This window comes from Macrotis lagotis, chromosome 6 (assembly GCF_037893015.1).
Source record: "Macrotis lagotis isolate mMagLag1 chromosome 6, bilby.v1.9.chrom.fasta, whole genome shotgun sequence".
Lineage (NCBI taxonomy): Eukaryota > Metazoa > Chordata > Mammalia > Peramelemorphia > Peramelidae > Macrotis > Macrotis lagotis.
The window spans coordinates 182,084,982-182,104,677 of NC_133663.1; the positions used below are offsets into that span (position 1 = coordinate 182,084,982).

Consider the following 19,696-nt stretch of genomic DNA (forward strand, 5'->3'; position numbering starts at 1 on the left):
TCTTATGTTTGCTCTTATAACACACTCAATTTTGATCAATGTATAGCATGGAAACAATGTAAAGGCTATCAGACTGCCTTCTATTGGGGGGGAGGGAAGAGAGGGTGGGGGAAATATTGTAAAATTCAAAACCTTACAAAAATGATAGGTGGAACCTACAAATAATTACCCAGAAACTGGTACTTTCCTCTGCTACAATAGTGAGAGTGAGGTAAAAGGAATTATCTAAAAGATATAATAGGGAATTAAGGAGAATGAGGGAAGCAAAATAAGAAGACTGAATGCTCCTAAAAAGCCAAAGTATCTTCAAGAAAAAAAAAAGTTTAAGTCTTTTTCAGCTCAGTTTTTCTCAGCACTTGAATCATTGTATCAGCTTACTTGAAAGATTGTTAAAAGGTTCAAATGAGAAAAAGTATGTTGAAACATATTATATTTAAAGAATTATAAAATTTGGCTAGGATAAAATAATTTATGATAAAAAAAACACTGACCTAAAAACTGGAAGAGGCCTAACACTTGATTATATGATGAGGAAATAGGAGCTTTGGAGCTTTTATCACTGATTAATTTTGTAATCTTGGGCAAGTTACTAATTTTTCTGGATCTCAATTTGTTTATAAAGTAAAATTGATCTAGGACATCTAGTTCTCTAATTCTTTTTTTAAACTGAGTCTTAATATTTTTATTTATTTTTCCAACTACATACAATGGTGGTTTTCACCAATCATTTTTTTTGCAAGGTTTTGAGTTTTATATTTTTCTCCTTCCATACCTTCTTCCCTCCCCCCTTCCCCTGACAGAAAGTAATCTAATATATGTATGTTCTATCAGTGTAATTATGTTAAACATGGATCCAGGTTAATCATGTTGTGAAAGAAGAATCAAATCCAAATGGAAGGAAAAAACTAGGAAAAGTGACAGGATAAAGTGACATAATACATAAGACAACTTTTAAAAATTGGAGATAATATACTTTGTTCTTCATTTAAACTCCACAATTTCTTCTCTGGATATGAATGGTATTTTCCATCACAAGTCTTTTAGGATTGTCTTTGATTATTGTACTGCTCAAATGAACAAGTCCATGATAATTGATCTATGTTTTTGTTAGTGTATATAATGTTCTTCTGGTTCTGCTTATTTCACTCAGCATCAGTTCATGTAAGTCTTTGCAGGTTTTTCTGAAGGACTGTCCCTCATGATTTTTTATAGAAAAATAGTTTTTCATCACATTTATATATCACAGTTTGTTCAGCTATTCCCTAATTGATGGACATCCCCTCAATTTCCACTTTTTTTTGTCATCACAAAAATTGAATATTTTTGGTCATGTGAGTTCTTTATCCTTTTTTGTGATTTCTTTGGGATACAAACCTAGTAGTGGTATTTCTGTATCAAAGAATATAAGCTTGGTTTTTATTGTCCTTTGAACTTAATTCCAAATTGCTTGTCAGAAAGGTTGGATCAGTTTACATCTCTGCTACCAATGCATTTGTTTTCCCACATCCCCCTGCAGCATTGATAATTTTCCTTTTTAGTCATATCGATCAATCTCATAGGTGTGGCAAGATACCTTAGAGTAGTTTTAATTTGCATTTCCTCTAATCATTAATGATTTGAAACAATTTTGCATGTATCTATAGATAGCTTTAATTTCTTCATCTGAGAATTTCCATGTCCTTTGACCATTTATCAATTGACTAAGTTCTCTATATTTTAGAAACGAGTCCTTTGTTAGAAACAATTGTAAAAATTTGTTCCCAATTTAATGCATTCCTTTTTTTTTTTTTTTTAGGCTTTTGCAAGGCAGTAGGGTTAAGTGGCTTGCCCAAGGTCACACTGCTAGGTAATTATTAAGTATCTGAGGCCAGAATTGAGCTCAGGTTTTCCTGACTCCAGGGCCAGTACTCTATCCACTGTGTCACCTAGCCACCCCAAATGCATTGCTTTTAATCTTGGGTGCCTTGTAATCTTGGTTTTGTTTGTGCAAACCCTTTTTGATTTAATGTAATCAGAATTATCCATTTTGTCTTTTATAATGTTCTCTATTGCTTCTTTGGTCATAAACTGCTACCCTTTCCATGGATTTGACAAACTCTTTCTTGTTCTCCTAATTGGCTTATGATTTCACCTTTTTTTGACTAAATCTTGTACCTATTTTGATCTTATCTTGGTATGAGGAACAATATTTTGGTCTATGCCTAGTTTCTGCCATATTATCTTCCAGTTTTCTCAGCAGAAAGACTTAAGTTCTTATCTCAAAAGCTGGAATCTTTGGATTTATCAAACAACAAATTACTGTAGCCATTTACTGCTGTTTCTTTTGCACCTCATCTATTTCAGATTCACCAATATATTTATTAGCCAGAATCAAACAGTTTTGATGACTGATGCTTCATTAGTCCCATAATTTTTCCTGAAGATCTTTAGTCAGAGAAAAAAGTTATTTTAAGTAGAGTTTTAGTAATCTAGAAAATGGGGGTCTTTGGGAGTGAGACAGACAATTGGATATCAGCAATCCCATGCTTTGAATTTGGTGAAGGGAATTAAATTAGTTTTGAATTTGTGGTAATGGTCAAAGATGATGACCTTCCTTTGTTTGCTATTTGGACTTTGTGACCCTCATTGTTAATTTTTCCTTTTCAGTTAGCACTAATCACTTCACTAATCCGTCATTTGGTAAATATTAAGTACTCTGCAGATTCAAAGTTCTGCCCTTAAGGAGCTCATAGTCTGTTGGTCAGGACAACATGCCAAACAACAACTATGTATAAGATTGGAAATAGTTAATAGAAGAAAGGCACCAGATAGATCTAAGGGATCTATCCAACCTTCTGTAGAAGGTTGGATTTTTGATGTGATTGAAGGAAACCAGAGAAGCCAAGAGAATTAGACAAGGAAGGAGAGCATTTCAGAAATGGGTCTGTGAAAGTGCCCCACGTTGGAGATAGAAGTAATGTTTTTACCTTTTTTCATAATCTCTTCAGGGTATAGACCCAGTAGTGTTATTGCTGGATCAAAGGGTATGCACATCTTTGTTGCCCTTGGGGCGAAATTCCAAATTGCTCTCCAGAAAGGTTGGATGAATTCACAGCTCCACCAGCTATTTGTCCCAGATTTCCCACATCCCTTCCAGCACTGAACATTGCCCTTTCTGGTCATATTGGCCAGTCTGAGAGGTATGAGGTGGTACCTCAGAGATGCTTTAATTTGCATTTCTCTAATAATTAGTGATTTAGAGCAATTTTTCATGACTATGGATTGCTTTGATTTCCTCTTCTGTAAATTGCCTTTGCATATCCTTTGACTATTTGTCAATTGGGGAATGGCTTATTTTTTTTTTTTGAAAATTTGACTCAGTTTTCTGTGTATTTTAGAAATGAGTCCTTTGTCAGAAATACTAATTGCAACAATTCTTTCCCAATTTACTACATTTCTTTTGATCTTGGTTACAGTGGTTTTGTCTTTGCAAAAAGCCTTTTGAGTTAATGTAATCAAAATTATTTAGTTTGTTTTTAATGATGTTCTCCATCTCTTCCTTGGTCATAAATTGTTTCTCTTTCCATAGATCTGACAGGTAAGCTACTCCTTGTTCTCCTGGTTTGCTCATGATATTGTTTTTTATGTCTAAATCCTGTATCCATTTGGATCTTGTCTTCATATAAGGTATGAGGTATTGGTCTAATCCAAGTTTCTACCATACTAACTTCCAATTTTCTGAACAGTTTTTATCAAAGAGAGAGTTTTTGTCCCAATAGCTGGACTCTTTGGGTTTATTAAAGAGCAGATTACTATAACCATTTCCTGCTATTGCACACAGTCCATTTCACTGGTCCACTACTGGTCCACAGTTTTGATGACTGATGCTTTATAATATAATTTTAGATCTGGTAAGGCTAAGCTACCTTCTTTTTTCATTAAATCCCTGGAAATTTTTGACTTTGTATTTCTCCATATGAATTTACTTGCATTTATTTCCCCTTTCCCTTTTCTCATTTTCATTCTTCCTTCCCTTCCTGTTTTCATCCTTGGTTTTATGATTACTGACTGCGTCTCTGTTCTCTGCCCATTCTAATTGATATCTCTTTGGATCATGGATCTAGAGCTGAAAAATTTTGTTTGAGAATCTAGTCTCTTTCATGTTATAGCTGATGAATCTTAATCCCAGTGATATTTAGTGACTTGCTCTAAGCCAAAAAAGTCCTCTAATATAAATTTAGCACTTTTTTCTAATGTGCCACTTTTGGTTCTCACACCTTTAAATTTCTGTTCAGACTCTCTTGTACTTCATAGTCTTATGTCTATTTTATGTAGTGAATGATTATTCTGATGTTTGAGGGCTTTATTGAGTAATATAAGATATTAGAGACAAGAGACTATCTGTTACCTTTTGTCTTCTCTTTATTCATAAATTCTAAAACAAGAATTTGAAATTGTTTTTCTCCTTTTGTATTCTCTTTATATTTAGCTATATTATTAAAGAAAAATAGAATTTTCAGTATAGATTATATTTTTACTATTAAAAATGTTTTCTCATCTATAAATTGTGGTTGGGCGGCTAGGTGGCTCAGTGGCTAGAGCACCCTGGAGTCAGGAGGACTTGAGTTCAAATCCAGCCTCAGACACTTAACAATTACATACTTGTGTGGACTTGGGAAAGCTACTTAACCCCATTGCCTTGAAAACAAAACAAAACAAAACAAAACTGGGATGGCTAGGTGGCACAGTAGATAGAGAACTGGCCCCTGAGTTCAAATGGGGCCTCAGACATTTAATACTTACCTAGCTAGCTGGCCTTGGGCAAGCCACTGAACCCCATTTGCCTTGCAAAAACTTAAAAAAAACTATGGTTGGATTAGATTTCTAAATTCCTCTCTTACTGTCAAATTCTATTATTTTTTTAAATTCCGCTTTCTTTTTAGTGAATTTGTTCCTCCTGAACGTGACAACCTTCCAAGGTTGCACAACTTTATGGCATTAAAAACAATTTCATGATCTTAGTTCTTTTTTTTTTTTTTTTTTTGCAAGGCAAATGGGGTTCAGTGGCTTGCCCAAGGCCACACAGCTAGGTAAGTATTAAGTGTCTGAGACCGGATTTGAACCCAGGTACTCCTGACTCCAGGGCCGGTGCTTTATCCACTGTGCCACCTAGCTGCCCCGATGTGCCACCTAGCTGCCCCAGATCTTAGTTCTTTAAAGATGAAACTAATATTTTTTAATATACTTAACACCTCAGTTTCTGAAATTCTCCATTTTTAAAATGATACTGTTTCTTCTGTTCCTTTAAAGTTTTTGTTTAATCATATATTTTGTGGCTTTGATTCCATATATTAACTTAAATTGTATTGTTTTCTTTCCACCAATTAATTTATTATAGATATAAGTTGGTAAAATGATTTATTTCTAATCTAAACAAATATCTCATATTGAGGTAATGGCATGCTTTGCTGCTATTAAATCAATAGTGCGGAATTCCAGATGAAATGTCCTGGTAAACCATATTTCAGTTAATTGTTGAAGAATAATTGCTGAATTTATCTAGGCTATTTAATCATAAAACGTTTTACTTTTCCAAATATTTTATCTTTCCTATCTTATGTAATAAATTTTAAAAATTTAGAGATCCCAGTTCTTTCCCTCCTTTTACCTTTTCTTGATAATACATGCATTTGATATAGGTTATACATGTACAGTCAGGAATGCACCTTTCCATGTTGGTCATATTGTAAAAGAACACAGACAAAAAAGACCCAAGAAAAGTTTAAAAAACCTTGCTTGATCTGTATTCAGACTCTCTTTGTTCTTTATTTGGTGATGGATAGTATTTTTAATCATAAGTCATTTGGAATTGTCTCTGATCATTATATTCTGTGAATAACTAAGTTATTAACAGTTGATCATCATATAATGTTTTTGTTTCTTTATGCAATGTTATCCTACTACTCACTTCAGTTTGAATCATTTCATTTAAGTTTTACGAGGTTTTCCTGAAAGTGTCTGCTTGTCATTTCTTAGAGCTTAATAGTATTCCATCACAATCACATACTACAGCTTTGTTCAATACTTCCCCAATTGATGGGTATCCCCTCAATTTCAGATTCTTGTCACCACAAAAAGAGCTGCTTTAAATATTTTTATACACATAGATGTAGTCCTTCTTTCTTTTTTTCTTTAATCTCTTTGGGATATAGGCTTACTAGTGGTATTGTTGATTCAAAGGGTAAGTACAATTTTAAACTTCTTTGGGTATACTTCAAAATTGCTTTCTAGAATGGTTGGATCATTTCACAACTCTACTAATATCAATATCCTAATTTTTCCATCATAATATTATTTTAAGATATTTTTATGGTATATTTTCTTGGGATATATGTGATTCTGCAGAGAACTTCAATGTTAATTGGGTTGTTTTGGTTAGGATTGTAGATCTTTTAAAAGGGAAGTTTTTGTAATTGGCTGAATTTCTATATTCCCTTGATGTTCTTTTTTTCATGTGTGGGTAGCACTCATCAAATTATTGTTAGAGTACAACTTGTGATATAACTAAAAGATGCTGTGATTTTCCTGAGATTTTGAAGTTTTACAATTATATTTATAGGTATTTCTCTTTTCCAGTGAAAGGTAACATTGTATCCTGTTTTATTACCCTTGTTAGCAGAATGATTCCATGGAAGGAACTTGGGGTTTGGATTCAGTAGCTTTGATATTGAATCCCACCTTTGCCACTCACTATTATGTATGCCTTTGGAGAAGTCACTTAATCTCTATGATCTTTTCTAACTTGAGATTTTAGGTCTTAAAACACTTCCAAAATCTTTCCAGCTCTACTTCTGTATTGCTATGTTTATTCTTTTGTGTGTGTGTGTGTGTGTGTGTGTGTGTGTGTGTGTGTTTCTCCTTTTTTTGGCAAATGGAGGAGATGAATTTCTAATAATTAACAGGATTATTTTGGAAAAGGTAGAAATGCTATTTCTGGAGGCTTATGCTATTTTCTTGAGGCTGACTTGTATGTTGTGGTGAAAAGAGTAAAAGAAAAAGATAGCAGCCCTCAACTTTTTTTTTTTAGTTCTACTCTTTTTTTTTTAGTACTTAATTATTGTCTCATGTCTTTGTAAGGAATTTTAAAATAAATATATATATATATACTTAAACTAGTGCAGAATTTTTAAAAAATTGCTTCTTATATTGATTTTTCCTTTTTTTGTATTTCCAAAGCATTTGCTATATGTTTGTACTTAATTATTATAAGCTTATGATTATTTTCTTGAACTAAGTAGATTTTAGATTATTTTCACTGTTAAAGTCCTTAATTTTAAGTTACTTCTGTGGAACTCATCTAGTAAAAATTACTGTAATACCAATTTAAAAATATAACTTAATTAGAAGGATATGCTTATTTATTTAATTCTCTGTTTCCTGTTAAGTTAATCAGTTGACATTTATTAAGTTCCTATGAAGCACCTATTAGGTGCTTGGGATTCAAAGTAAAAATTGTAAACTTCTATTTTTATTGGGAATATAATTGATTTTGTGGCTGACATTGTGAACTACTTATAACAGTTTTCATCTTCTTTTATATGCTTAATCAAGTGGTTTGACATATTGTTTTGGTTTAACTTTTTTAAAATGAATTTTTGTTCATATTTTTTTCTCATCACCTGAATTTCTTAATGTAGTCCTTCTCCAACTTCTTCTAAAGATCACTTTAGAATAAAGAATTATAAAAAAGGGAAAAATTCAGTAAAATCAACTTGTTGAAAAAGTCTGACATGTTTTATTTTCATATATCTATATTACTTCTGCTCATTTTCAGCTAAAATATATAGTATTTGTTTGTAATTTTGCATTTTTGTTTGTGTTTTTAATTTTGGTGAAATCCTACATTTATTTAAAGGATATGTTAACATAATACATCCATGATTATGCTTGAGTTCATGCTATCTGATAATAATAATTTGAGGGATTTAGGGATGTTTAATGAAGAGGAGGCTAGACTTTAGAGGGAGACATGATAATTCTTAAAGCTTTTGAAAAGTTCTCCCATAGAATAGGTTTTCGTACTGTCATTCATTCTCTGCCCCAGTAGAACATGATGATGATGATGACTGTCCTTTCTTCTTGAAGAAGACTACGACATCAGGGAGGTGATGCCATGACAAGCACATGAATTGGATTTGAATGAGGGGGTGCTCTGCTAAGTCACCAGCCTCACCTTTTCCTCTGGAGTCATCAGGGTCCAGTGACCAGATACGAATCAGGACACCTGGAGATGATCCTGGATATGAGTTATCAGGATTAGGTTACTTGCCCAAGATCACACAGCAAGTAAGTGTCAAGTATTTGAGGCTGGATTCAAACTCAGGTCCTTTTGACTTCCAGTTCTATCCATTGTACCTGACTTTTCTGCCCCAGTAGAAATAGGAATGCTGAAGGGAAAGTTGTAGAGAGGAAAATTTCATCTTGATCTAGGGAGAAACTTCCTATCAGATTTATATGAAGGTGAAATATGGCCTTTCTTGGACGATAGCATGTTCTCCATCTTTGGAATCATTCCTAAGGCATAGACTGTATTATTTTAGGTATATTGTAGAAGAGAGACTTCTTATTCAAGTACTGGTTGGATAGGTGATCTATTATGTTCCCTTTAGAATCTTGAGAGTCTGGGATTCTTTGGTGGAGACCCAGGCCAAACATGGTTGCATTGGGGAAAAGAAAGGGCAGTAGAGAGTGAAGGCAGGTAAGGTTTAAAGGAAAAAATAAGATAAGGGGAAAAGATGGCTCTAGTAAATAAACGCTTAGTTGAAGAAAGCAGTGAGTTATATTAAAAGGTAGTGATCCTAGTGTATATCCCTTTGGATTCATCATTCCCCCAAAATAGATCTTTATTGCTTTGGGCTTATCCTGAATGGGATAGTAGTGGGAATAGAGGAAGATAAATAGTTTTTCTTTCTGGCTCATCCTACCTTGAAATGACTAAAGCAGGTTAGCCTTTGGGCTAGTTTGTAGATTAGTATCATGGAAGGGCAACAACTAGACCATCATATGACCATTTCTTCCCTCCCCCCTCCCCCTGACAGAAAAAAATTTGGCTCTTATCTACTCACCTGTGCTTGAAATTCTTTTAAGATAACTTAGGATTTCTGATTCCACAGAAAGAAAATAGAAAAAAAAATTAATATTGAAGATAGTATGACTGGAATAACCAGAAAATTTTTTTCGTGAATGGGTTTTTTTTTTTTTTTAGGTTTTTGCAAGGCAAACGGGGTTAAGTGGCTTGCCCAAGGCCACACAGCTAGGTAATTATTAAGTGTCTGAGACCAGATTTGAACCCAGGTACTCCTGACTTCCAGGGTTGGTGCTTTATCCACTACACCACCTAGCCACCCCTGTGAATGGGTTTCAAATGGGAAAAGACCTTTTCAAATCCTTCTGTTTCAGAAGGCAGTGGAACTACTGAAATTGGATAATGGACTTGGGGAATGAGTGGGAGAAAGTAAGTAATAGCTGGTGACCCAGGACAAAAATATCACAGTTTCATTCTGGGCCAGGATTGTTTCTCTTTCTCTGTGTGTCTAATAGTATTTCGTAGTGTAGGCACTAGTAAGTTCCCTTAGCAGGAATTTCGGTCATCGCTTACTGTGGTTTTTAGTAACATTGAACTCTGCAATTACCTGTCTTGCTGGGGAGGAACTACTGCTTCTGATGGAATAAAGGAAAATACATAACAAAGGTTAATGTAATGTTTTTAAATTTTTTAAATAAATATTTTATTTGTTTTCCAACTATATACAATAGTGGTTTCTACTTATCATTTTTTGTAAGTTTTTGAATTTTATAATTTTTCCTTCATCCTCCCTTTCCTCTCCTTTCCCCCCACAGAAGGCAATCTGATAATCTTTACATTATTTACATACTATACATTGATCAAAATTGAATGTGTTGAGAGAAAAATCATGTCCTTGAAGAGAAAATAAAATATTAGAGATAACAGAATTATGTAGTACGTAAGACAACTTTAAAAAAAACCTTGAAGGTAATATTTTGGATAGGTAATTGAAAGGTAATTCTTTGGATTAAAGATTGTCTTCTCCATTGCAGCTACCCTAAATTTGTTCCTGATTATGGCAGTGATGAAAAGAGTAAGTCCATTAAGGATAATCATCACCACTCCCATGTTGCTATTATGGTGTGCAATGTTCTTCTTGTTCTGTTCATCTTGCCTCAGCATCAATTCATGCTGGTCTTTCCAGGCTTCTCGGAATTTCCATCCCTCCTGGTTTCTAATAATAGAACAATAGTGATCCAACACCTACATATACCTGAATTTGTTCAGCCATTGGACAGTCACTTGATTTCCAATTCTTTGCCACCACAAACATAGGTGCTGTGAATGTTTTTTACAAGTGATGTTTTTATCCTTTTTCATGATCTCTTCAGGGTATAGATCCAGTAGTGCTATTGCTAAATCAAAGAGCATGCACATTTTTATTGCTCTTGGGGTGAAATTCCAGATTGCTCTGGAGAAAGGTTGGATGAGTTCACAGCTCCACTAACAATGCTTTAGTGTCCCAGATTTCCCTCATCCCTTCCAAATGTAATGTATTAAAAGCCATATTTAATGGACTAACTTTCAGGTTGGTTCTATTTTATTTACATATTAAACAATTCTACCCCCTTTATTTGACCTAAATACAAAAAAATGCTAGAGATATTATAGTTTTCTATAAGAGCATTTGTGTGCTTTTGTGCTTGGATAATGATGGGTCACTATCTAATTTTTGAATCTTCTATTTTACTTGTTTTTCTCCTCCATCTATGTTGTTCTTATCATCTGTTAGATGGGGTAATATTTGTTGAGGGGTGGGATGAACATATAAACAAAATTTCATAGTACCTATGCCATAAAAATCTGATGAATAAAGAATGACTTCCAACGTCCTCTTCCTGCCGTTTTTCTTCCTTTTTTTTTAAAAAAAAATAGAATTCTTCCTTCCTGCCATTAGTCATTTATTTTTTCCCTTTCCACTCCCCTCTCCCAAAAGCCTCCAGTAAAATAAATTTTTTTGTTCTTTTTCTTAGCCACTCATAGGACCCCATGATATTTGGAAGACTTTAAGGTGTGATCCTAAATTCCACTTAAAAAAATACAGTATTCCCTACCAGATCTAAATTATATTATAAAGCATCAGTCATCAAAGCTGTCTGGTATTGGCTAAAAATATTATGGATCAGTGAAATAGACTAGGTTCAAAAGAGATAGCAGGAAATGATTATAGTAATCTGCTGTTTGATATACCCAAAAAGTCCAGCTTTGGAGAAAAAAATCTCTTAGATAAAAACTGTTGGGAAAATTGGAAGTTAGTATGTCAGAAATTTGGATTAGGCCAACACTATACCAAGGTAAGATCAAAATGGATATAGGATTTATACATAAAAGACAATATTATAAGCAAACTAGGTTATCAAGGAATAGTTTGCCTGTCAGATCTATGGAAAGAGAAGCAGTTTATGACCAAGGAAGAGATGGAGTACAGTAAAAAAAGTAGATAATTTTGATTACATTAACTTAAAAAGCTTTTATACAGACAAAACCACTGTAACCAATGTAGTAAATTGGGAAACTGTTTTTACAACTAGTATCTTGGACAAAGGACTCATTTCTAAAATATGTAGAGAACTGAGTCAAATTTATCTATTTTCCCAATTTTTTTTATATTATTACAATAATCTTGTTAGAGTAAACATAATCCCTCCCCCCCGCCAAAAAAGAGGAAAAACCTCAAGAATAATGAGAGAAAAAATTGTACTTCAGTCTGTGTTCACATTCCAATAGCTTTGTCTCTGGAATGAATTGCCTTCTTCATCATGAGTCCATCAAAGAAGTTGCTTCACTATTTTTTCCATAATTGCTATTACTAATTGTATTTCCCTCCACTCTATACTTTCACCCTCTCATTTAATCTATTCTCTTCCTCCTTTCACCCTGTCCCTGTTCAAAAGTGTGTTGTATCTCAGTACCCTCTCCCACAATCGTCCTTCTTTTATATCACCTGTTCCCCCATTCCCCTTTATCCCATCCCTTTCATCTCATTTTTTTCTCTAGGGTAAGACAGATTCTATATCCTATTAATGGTGTATGTTATTTCCTCTCTGAGCCATTTCTGATGAAAATGAAGGTTCACTCATTCCCCTTGCCTGCCCCTGTTCTACTCCATTGTGAAATCTTTTTATTGACTCTTATGTATAATATCTTAGTTCCTTCTTCCTCTCCTTTCTCTTCCTCCCAGTAATTTTTTCTTAGTTTTTTTTTTTTTGTGTGTGTGCAAGGCAAATGGGGTTAAGTAGCTTGCCCAAGGCCACACAGCTAGGTAATTATTAAGTGTCTGAGACCGGATTTGAACCCAGGTGCTCCTGACTCCAGGGCCCGTGCTTTATCCACTGAGCCACCTAGCCGCCCTGCCCCCCAGTACTTTTCTTTATCACCCATTGATTCCTTTTTACTATAATATACCATTATATTCCACTCCTTCCTGTGCCTTGTCTATATATGCTCCTTCTAACAGCTCTTATAAATGAGAAAGTTCATATGAGTTGTATCTTCTTCCCATGCAGGAATACAAACAGTTAAACATCACTGAATTTCCTCATAGTCCTTTTTTGTCTTCCCCCTCTATGGTTCACCTGAGTCCTGTACTTGGAGATCAAACTTTCTGTTCAAGTCTGGTTGTTTCAGTAGGAAAGTTTGAAAGTCCCATTTCATTGAAAGTCCGTCTTTTCCCCTGAAAGCGGATGATCAGTTTTGCTGTGTAGTTAGTTGATTTTCAGTTGTAAACCAAGATCTTTTGCCTTCTGGAATATCATATTCCAAGCCCTATGAGCCATATAGATGCTGCCAGATCCTGTGTATTCTGGACTATAGAGCCACGGTAGTTGGATTATTTGTTTCTAGCAGCTTTTAGTATTTTCACTTTGACTTGGGAGTTTTGGAATTTGGGTATAATAGTTCTGGACGCTTTTCTTTTGGAATCTCTTTCAGGAGGTGACCAGGAAATTCCCTCAATTTCCATTTTACCCTCTGCTTCTAGTATCTCAGTGCAATTTTTCATTGAAAAATGAAGTCTTAGGCTCTTTTCCTGGTTGTGACTTTTAAGTAGCCCAATAATTTTTAAATAATCTTTCCTGGATCTGTGTTCGAGGTCAGTTGTTTTTCCAATGAGATATTTCACATTTTCTTCTAATTTTGGGGTTTTTTTGGGAATAGTTTTATTTCTTCCTGATTTCTCGCAAAGTCATCAGCTTCCTTTTAGTTCCATTCTACATTTGAAGGAGTTTTTTCTTCAGAGAGCTTTTTTTTAACCTCCTTTTCTAGCTGTTCACTTCTGCTTCTTAAGGCATTCTTCTCCTCATTCGCCTTTTGTTTTGCTTTTTGAATTTGGCTTAAATTGGTTTTTACATACTATTTTCTTCAGTTTTTTTTGTATTTCTTTCATCAAGCTGCTGATTTGGTTCTCATGATTTATCTGCATCGTTCTCATTTCTCCTCCTAGTTTTTCCCTCTACCTCCTATAATTGCTTTCAAAGTCTTTTTTGGAGTTCATTCATAGCCTGAGCCCATTTTCTATTTTTCTTGGAGATCTGGGTATACAAGTTTCGATTTTGTTGTCATCTGAGTATGTATTTTGATCCTCCATGGGACCAAAATAATTTTCTATGGTCAGATTCTACTTTTTCTGTTCTTTTCTCATTTCCTCAGCCAATGACTGATTTACTGCACTTCAAAAGCTTTGGGGGGTTTTGGGGACAACCCACAGGGACCTTAATTCCTCCAAAGTCTTATGAGAGGCTCTGACTGCTTTCTTGCTTTCGCTTTGGTATGTGGTTGACCATAGGCCCTTTCTTCTTCCATGGAGATGTGGGGAGGGGGGTCTCTGCTCCACTAAGATAGAATGGAGGCCCAAACTGCAACCTGGATTTGGGTGTGGGCAAAGAGCTAAGTCCTGCGCTAGGGAGAGCAGAGAGACCTCCTTATTGTGTGTGGGCTGCACTCTGGAGATACAGGTTGCCTTCCCTGATTCCCACTGCAGGTTGTCACTGCAGGGCTGCTCTGAGGCTGGCCTTGCTCCACACTCACTCTGTTGGAGCAGAGTTCTCTCACCACCCCGTGAAGGGTATTCTGGGTGATCCCTGGGCCAGTAGGTTTTGAAACCACCCCCTCTGTCATGGACTCGGGAGTCCTCAGGGATCCTAGCACTTGGTCTTGCTGTGCTGCACTGCATTTCGGCTGCCCTCACAGTGGCTTTTTCCAAGCCCTGGTCCCAGTGAAACATAGCTTTCCTGCAGAAATTCTAAGTTGTCTTGGACTGCGAAATTGTATCCTTCAGGCTTTCTGTGGGCTCTGCTCCCTCTAAATTTTGGCTAGAGTCACAATTTGATGGCTTTTGAAGTCTTTTGAGGAACGGATTTCCAGGAATTCTCACCTTCATGTTGCCTTCTTGGCTCTAGAACTGATTTAAATACATAAAAAACTAAAGCCGTTCTCCAATTGACAAATGGTCTAAGGACATGTGGAGGCAATTTACAGATGAGGAAATCAAAGCTATAGTCATATGAAAAATTGTTCTAAATTATTAATTATTAGAGAAATACAACTTAAAGCATCTCTGAGGTACCACCTCAAACCTCTCAGATTGGCCAATATGACCAGAAAGGACAATGATCAGTGTTGGAAGGGATGTGGGAAATCTGATACACTAATGCATTGTGGTAGAGCTGTGAATTCATCTAACCTTTCTGGAGGTTTGGAATTTGGAATTATGCCCAAAGGACAACAAAAATGTGCATACCCTTTGATCCAGAAATACCATTACTGGGTCTGTACCCTGAAGAGATTATGAAAAAGGGTAAAAACATCATCACTTGTACAAAAATATTCACAGCAGCTCTGTATGTGAAGGCAAAGAATTGAAAATCGAGTGAATGTCCACCAGTTGGGGAATGATTGAACAAATTGTGGTATATGTATGTTATGGAACATTATTGTTCTTTTAGAAAGTAGAGGGATGGCAATTTAGAAATTTCTGGAAGGATTTGCTTGAACTGATGCTGAACAAGATGAGCAGAACCAAAAGAACACTGTATACCATAACAGCAACATGGGGGGGTGATGATCAACTGATCAACCTTAATGGACTTGCTCATCCCATCAGTGCAACATTCAGGGACAATTTTGGGGTATCTGTGATGGAGAATACCATCTGTATCCAGAGAAAGAAAACCCTGTTATCTTAGTATTATCTCTTTTATTATTTTTTTCCTTAAGGATTTGATTTCTCTCTCAGCACATTCAACTTAGATCAATGTATAGCATATAGCATGGAAACAATATAAAGACTAATAGACTGCCTTCTGTGGGGGTGGGGTGGGGAGGCAGAAGCAAGATTAGGGAGAAAATTGTAAATTCAGAAAAAAATACATATTTTTTTTTAAAATCCCAAAATACAACATTTAAGATTAGAAGCTATTGAGTAAGAAACTATCGATTATATTAAATGTGAATTTAATTCACCAAGAAAAAATTACAATGTTTGTAAAGAGATAGTTATCTAAGTAAAATCGAACTAGTTTTTAGGAAGACTAAACTCGAAATAAGTTCATTGTAATAAGTTCCCCTGAAATTCTTTTATTCCTGTCCTTAATAGATTTCTAGAAAAATATTTTACTATTTTAAGGAAATATTTTACTATTTTTCAATAGAAGAAAATATTAGATCACTTAATATGCTAAATATTAAATTTTTTTTTTTTTTGGTCTGCAGAAAACATCTCATTTCATTGTCTTGTTTCCTGTTAAGTAATACCAATGATATGTGTATATTCACTGAAGTTCTAACATCATGTTGAAGCCCATTGGTAGATAATTTCAACCAGTCACGTGGTACTTAGTATCCAAATAGGAAAAAGGAATAGTTCTGCAACAACAGGAAACTCTGTATTTTTAACATCCTGTTATTCTTGCATTTAACTCATCTGGTGAAGTGCTGCCTTTTTCTCCACAATGAAGGTTAGTCAAAATTTATATATACTTTTACTTCAAACTTTCAGTTCTTAGAATCAGATTGAATGTTTAAGTTTGACTGTTCCTTTATTTAGTCGGCATACCTAATATAATTACATTATTTAAATGAGAAAGTAACTGAGGTCCTAGGCGGGGGGGGGGGGGGGGGGTATCCCTGCAAAACCTCAAAAGCCTAAACACAAAATTTAAAGCTAAGAAACATACATTCTGTTATTTTTTGTTTGAATTTCTTTGGATCAGATATTTGTTTCCTCTGAAGTTAGTTGTACTTTGTCATAGTTTTTTAGAACTTTCGAAATTATCTGCTCCCTTCTCAGATAAGCTATTGTGCCTGTCAGGAATATATAGTAGTTTCTTTTATAGAAGGGAATCTTAATTTCTGCCTCTATCAGATCGTACTTGAATTTTAGCTTTCATATTAAAAACTATCTTACTAAATTTATACAAATAGTTGAAATCTCTAAAAAATTTTTTTTGTTGAATTTCATTTTTGCTAATAACTTCAATTCTAATTTGATTCCAAATGTATTTTTAGACATGTTTATATATTAAAATGCAGAGTTAAAATAGTTAGCTTTCACTTTATTTGCTTTAAGTAGTTTTATCTTTCTTCTTATTTACTTTTGTCATTAAATTATATTTTATATAATTTAGTGAGAGGCAGGAAATTTCAATAGATAGAGTGGGCCTTTTAGCCCTTTGACACATCCTGGCTATGTAAAGTTGGTCAACTTTCTAAGATTATTAAGTTGTAGGAAAAGTTCTGATCTATATTGGTGACAGGGAATTTTCTCCCCTGGGAGTTATTTGTTCATTTGAATTTAAATATTTTATTTATTATTTTTCTAACTACATGCAGTTGTAATTTGCAGCAATCATATTTTGCAAGGTTTTGAGGTTTACATCTCCCCCCCCCCCACCTTCTGTCTGAGGCTGGATTTGAATTCAGGTCCTCCTGACTCCAGGGCTGGTGCTTTATCCACTATGGCGCGTAGCCATCCCCTCAAATATCCATATTAATCATATTGTGAAAGAAGAATCAAATCTAAACTGAATGAAAAAGCCATTAGCAAAAAAAGCAGCATTACACATAAGACAACTTTTAACAATTGAAGATTGTAAGTTTTGCTTTGCATTCAGGCTCCACAGTTCCTGCTCTGAATAGAGTTGGTATTTTCATCACAAGTCTTTTAGAATTGCCTTTGATTATTGTTTTACTGAAACGAACAAGTTCATCATAGTTGATCACTATTCAATGTTGCTGGTGCTGTGTACAGTGTTCTTCTGGTTCTGCTCTCTTTACTCAGAATCAGTTCATGCAGGTCTTTCTAGGTTGTTCTGAAGTCCTGTCCCCTCCTTTTTTCCTTATAGAAAAATCGTGTCTGGGAGTCATGGGATCATAGGTTTAGAGGTGGACTTCCTCCATACTTTAGTCCAAACATAAAAGTGGAATGTAACCCTTAATCCAATACTTATTAAAAGATAATCTAGGGGTGACTAGGTGGTGCAGTGGATAAAGCACCAGCCCTGGAGTCAGGAGTACCTGAGTTCAAATCAGGTCTCAGACATTTAATAATTACCTAGCTGTGTCGCCTTGGGCAAGCCACTTAATCCTATTTGCCTTGCAAAACCTTAAAAAAAAAAGGAAAAATAATCTAAAATAACATTAACAAGCCTCTCAAAGTCACAAAACTTTGTGGAATTACAGATCCAGATCCCACCTTTGTAATTTAATGTAGTCATTTTTACTTGTCTTTTCATTAATTTTAGACACACAATACCAAAAAGCAAGTCATTTTTCTAGACTAAAATACTTGAGTAAGTATCTTAATAATAAGTATTTTAATGAATGTCATTTTGACATTTGATTTAAATAAACTTTCCCCCAGGCCTCTTACATAGAACTTTAATTTAATTTCAATTAAAATTTAGGTGCTAAAGCATGAAGAGATGGAGATTGGAAGATTTAGATTTCAGAGCAATAAAGCAAGGGATTTTCCTCCTCTTAGAGTTGTGACTATGACATAAATAATATGTACAGAGAAATCTTACATTCATAAAAATCATAATTTTGTTTATGTTCTAGTGTAGTATTTTCTCCATGTTCTGTGACTTTGAGAGGAATGTTGATATTATATTAATTATTTTTGATAAGCATTGGATTAAGGATTATTTTTATGTTTGGATTAAAATACAGAGGTAGTCCAACTCTTAATTTATGACTCAAGATTTCTTCTCTATTGTCCAAATGGTGAATATGAACTTTCCCATTTCTAGCACTGATACATTTCTTTGAAGTGACCAACCTTGGGTATTTGTATGTTTTTGGACTTCCCATATAGGAAAACTGCAGCTTCAGACATAATTGTTGTCTGACTTCTAGTATTCTGTACTAAAATTAGAAATATGCTTATGAAGTGTGTGTATGTGTGTGTGTGTGTTATGTGTAATAAATAATTAAGCAACCCACTGCAGAGTATCAAAGAAATGTGAGAGTACAACTAGGAAGGATTTTTAATATTATTTTTTAATAATTTATTTATACATATCTATATTATCTTTAATACCAGATGAGTCTTCTACTTTTCACTTGTATTTTGTTATGAATTAGCTTGCATATGTAATAATAAACATCTAAAGCCTCTTTGAGACACACATCGGGAGTTGAATTTTCAAATTTTGCTTCGTTTGAGTCTTGTGGAACTCTTGCTTTTTAACTACTATTCTTGTTTTACATTTTAAATACCTTTTTCTGTCCTTCCTTTGCTTTTTATATTTGTATGTGAACTAGTGACTCATAGATGAATATAGTGCTTTTCCATTGTTAATGCTGGAGTGGCCTGGTATTTTATCTCTTGTACCCTTAATAGGAAAAGGAGCCTCATACTCTGCTTGACCTACACTTTTTCCCTTATTGAACTAGTCTGCGCTGGGTGCCAGATACCTTTCATTAATCTGACAGTAGGAGGAAAACAAAACTTTATTATTGTTATTGAACATTTATTGAATGATGTGCAGTGGGACAAGGTCTAGCCTTAGGTTAAGAATGGACAGATCAAAAAAAAAACAACCTAAAGAGTGGACAGATCATGGAGTACAATTCCTGATACTTTGGAAATTGAACCAGAACTAAGGAGGATCACACTGATACTCAGAGAAAGAGGGAGTTTTTCATTTTTATAACCTTAGGTGTATCCCTGTATCATTTTATAGTTGATCTTATGATTAAGCCTAAAACAGATTTGAAATTTTACTAATTTTACCTTTTTTTCCCTCTCTTTTTCAGACATTTGATGCAAATGATCTATATCAGGGACAGAACTTTAACAAGGTTCTTAGCTCCTTAGTCACTCTAAATAAAGTCACCGCAGGTAAGATTCTGTTGTACTTCATTGAATTCTAGTTGGGGATGGGGAAGGAGAGGAGTGACCTGGCATTATCATTTTCAAGAGTGTTTCAGTACAGTACACTTTTATTTATTTATTATTAATAGAGAAAAGTGAGCATTTTCCAGTTTATTTTTAATAAGCTGTCCTTTCTTTACACTAATTTTGACTGATTTTTGTTTTATTGTTTTTGTTATTGTGAAGAAATTCTTCTCTTGAGTTTGACACATCTTTAC

The 19,696-nt window shown here is 34.5% G+C and overlaps 1 protein-coding gene across 9 annotated transcripts in view; it reads left to right on the top strand.

Moving 5' to 3' along the window:
* Nucleotides 1–19,696, top strand: part of ARHGEF7 (Rho guanine nucleotide exchange factor 7) — a 314,501-nt gene that overhangs the window by 100,539 nt on the left and 194,266 nt on the right. For 4 of the 9 annotated variants that reach the window (XM_074192051.1, XM_074192046.1, XM_074192042.1 and 1 more), the window contains exon 3: nucleotides 19,361–19,445. In XM_074192051.1, coding sequence (XP_074048152.1) covers nucleotides 19,361–19,445 — 85 coding nt within the window. Of the gene's footprint in view, nucleotides 1–7,821; nucleotides 8,326–15,814; nucleotides 16,060–19,360; nucleotides 19,446–19,696 lie in introns of those variants that run through there. The other 5 variants (XM_074192047.1, XM_074192044.1, XM_074192048.1 and 2 more) reach the window with 5 other exon arrangements.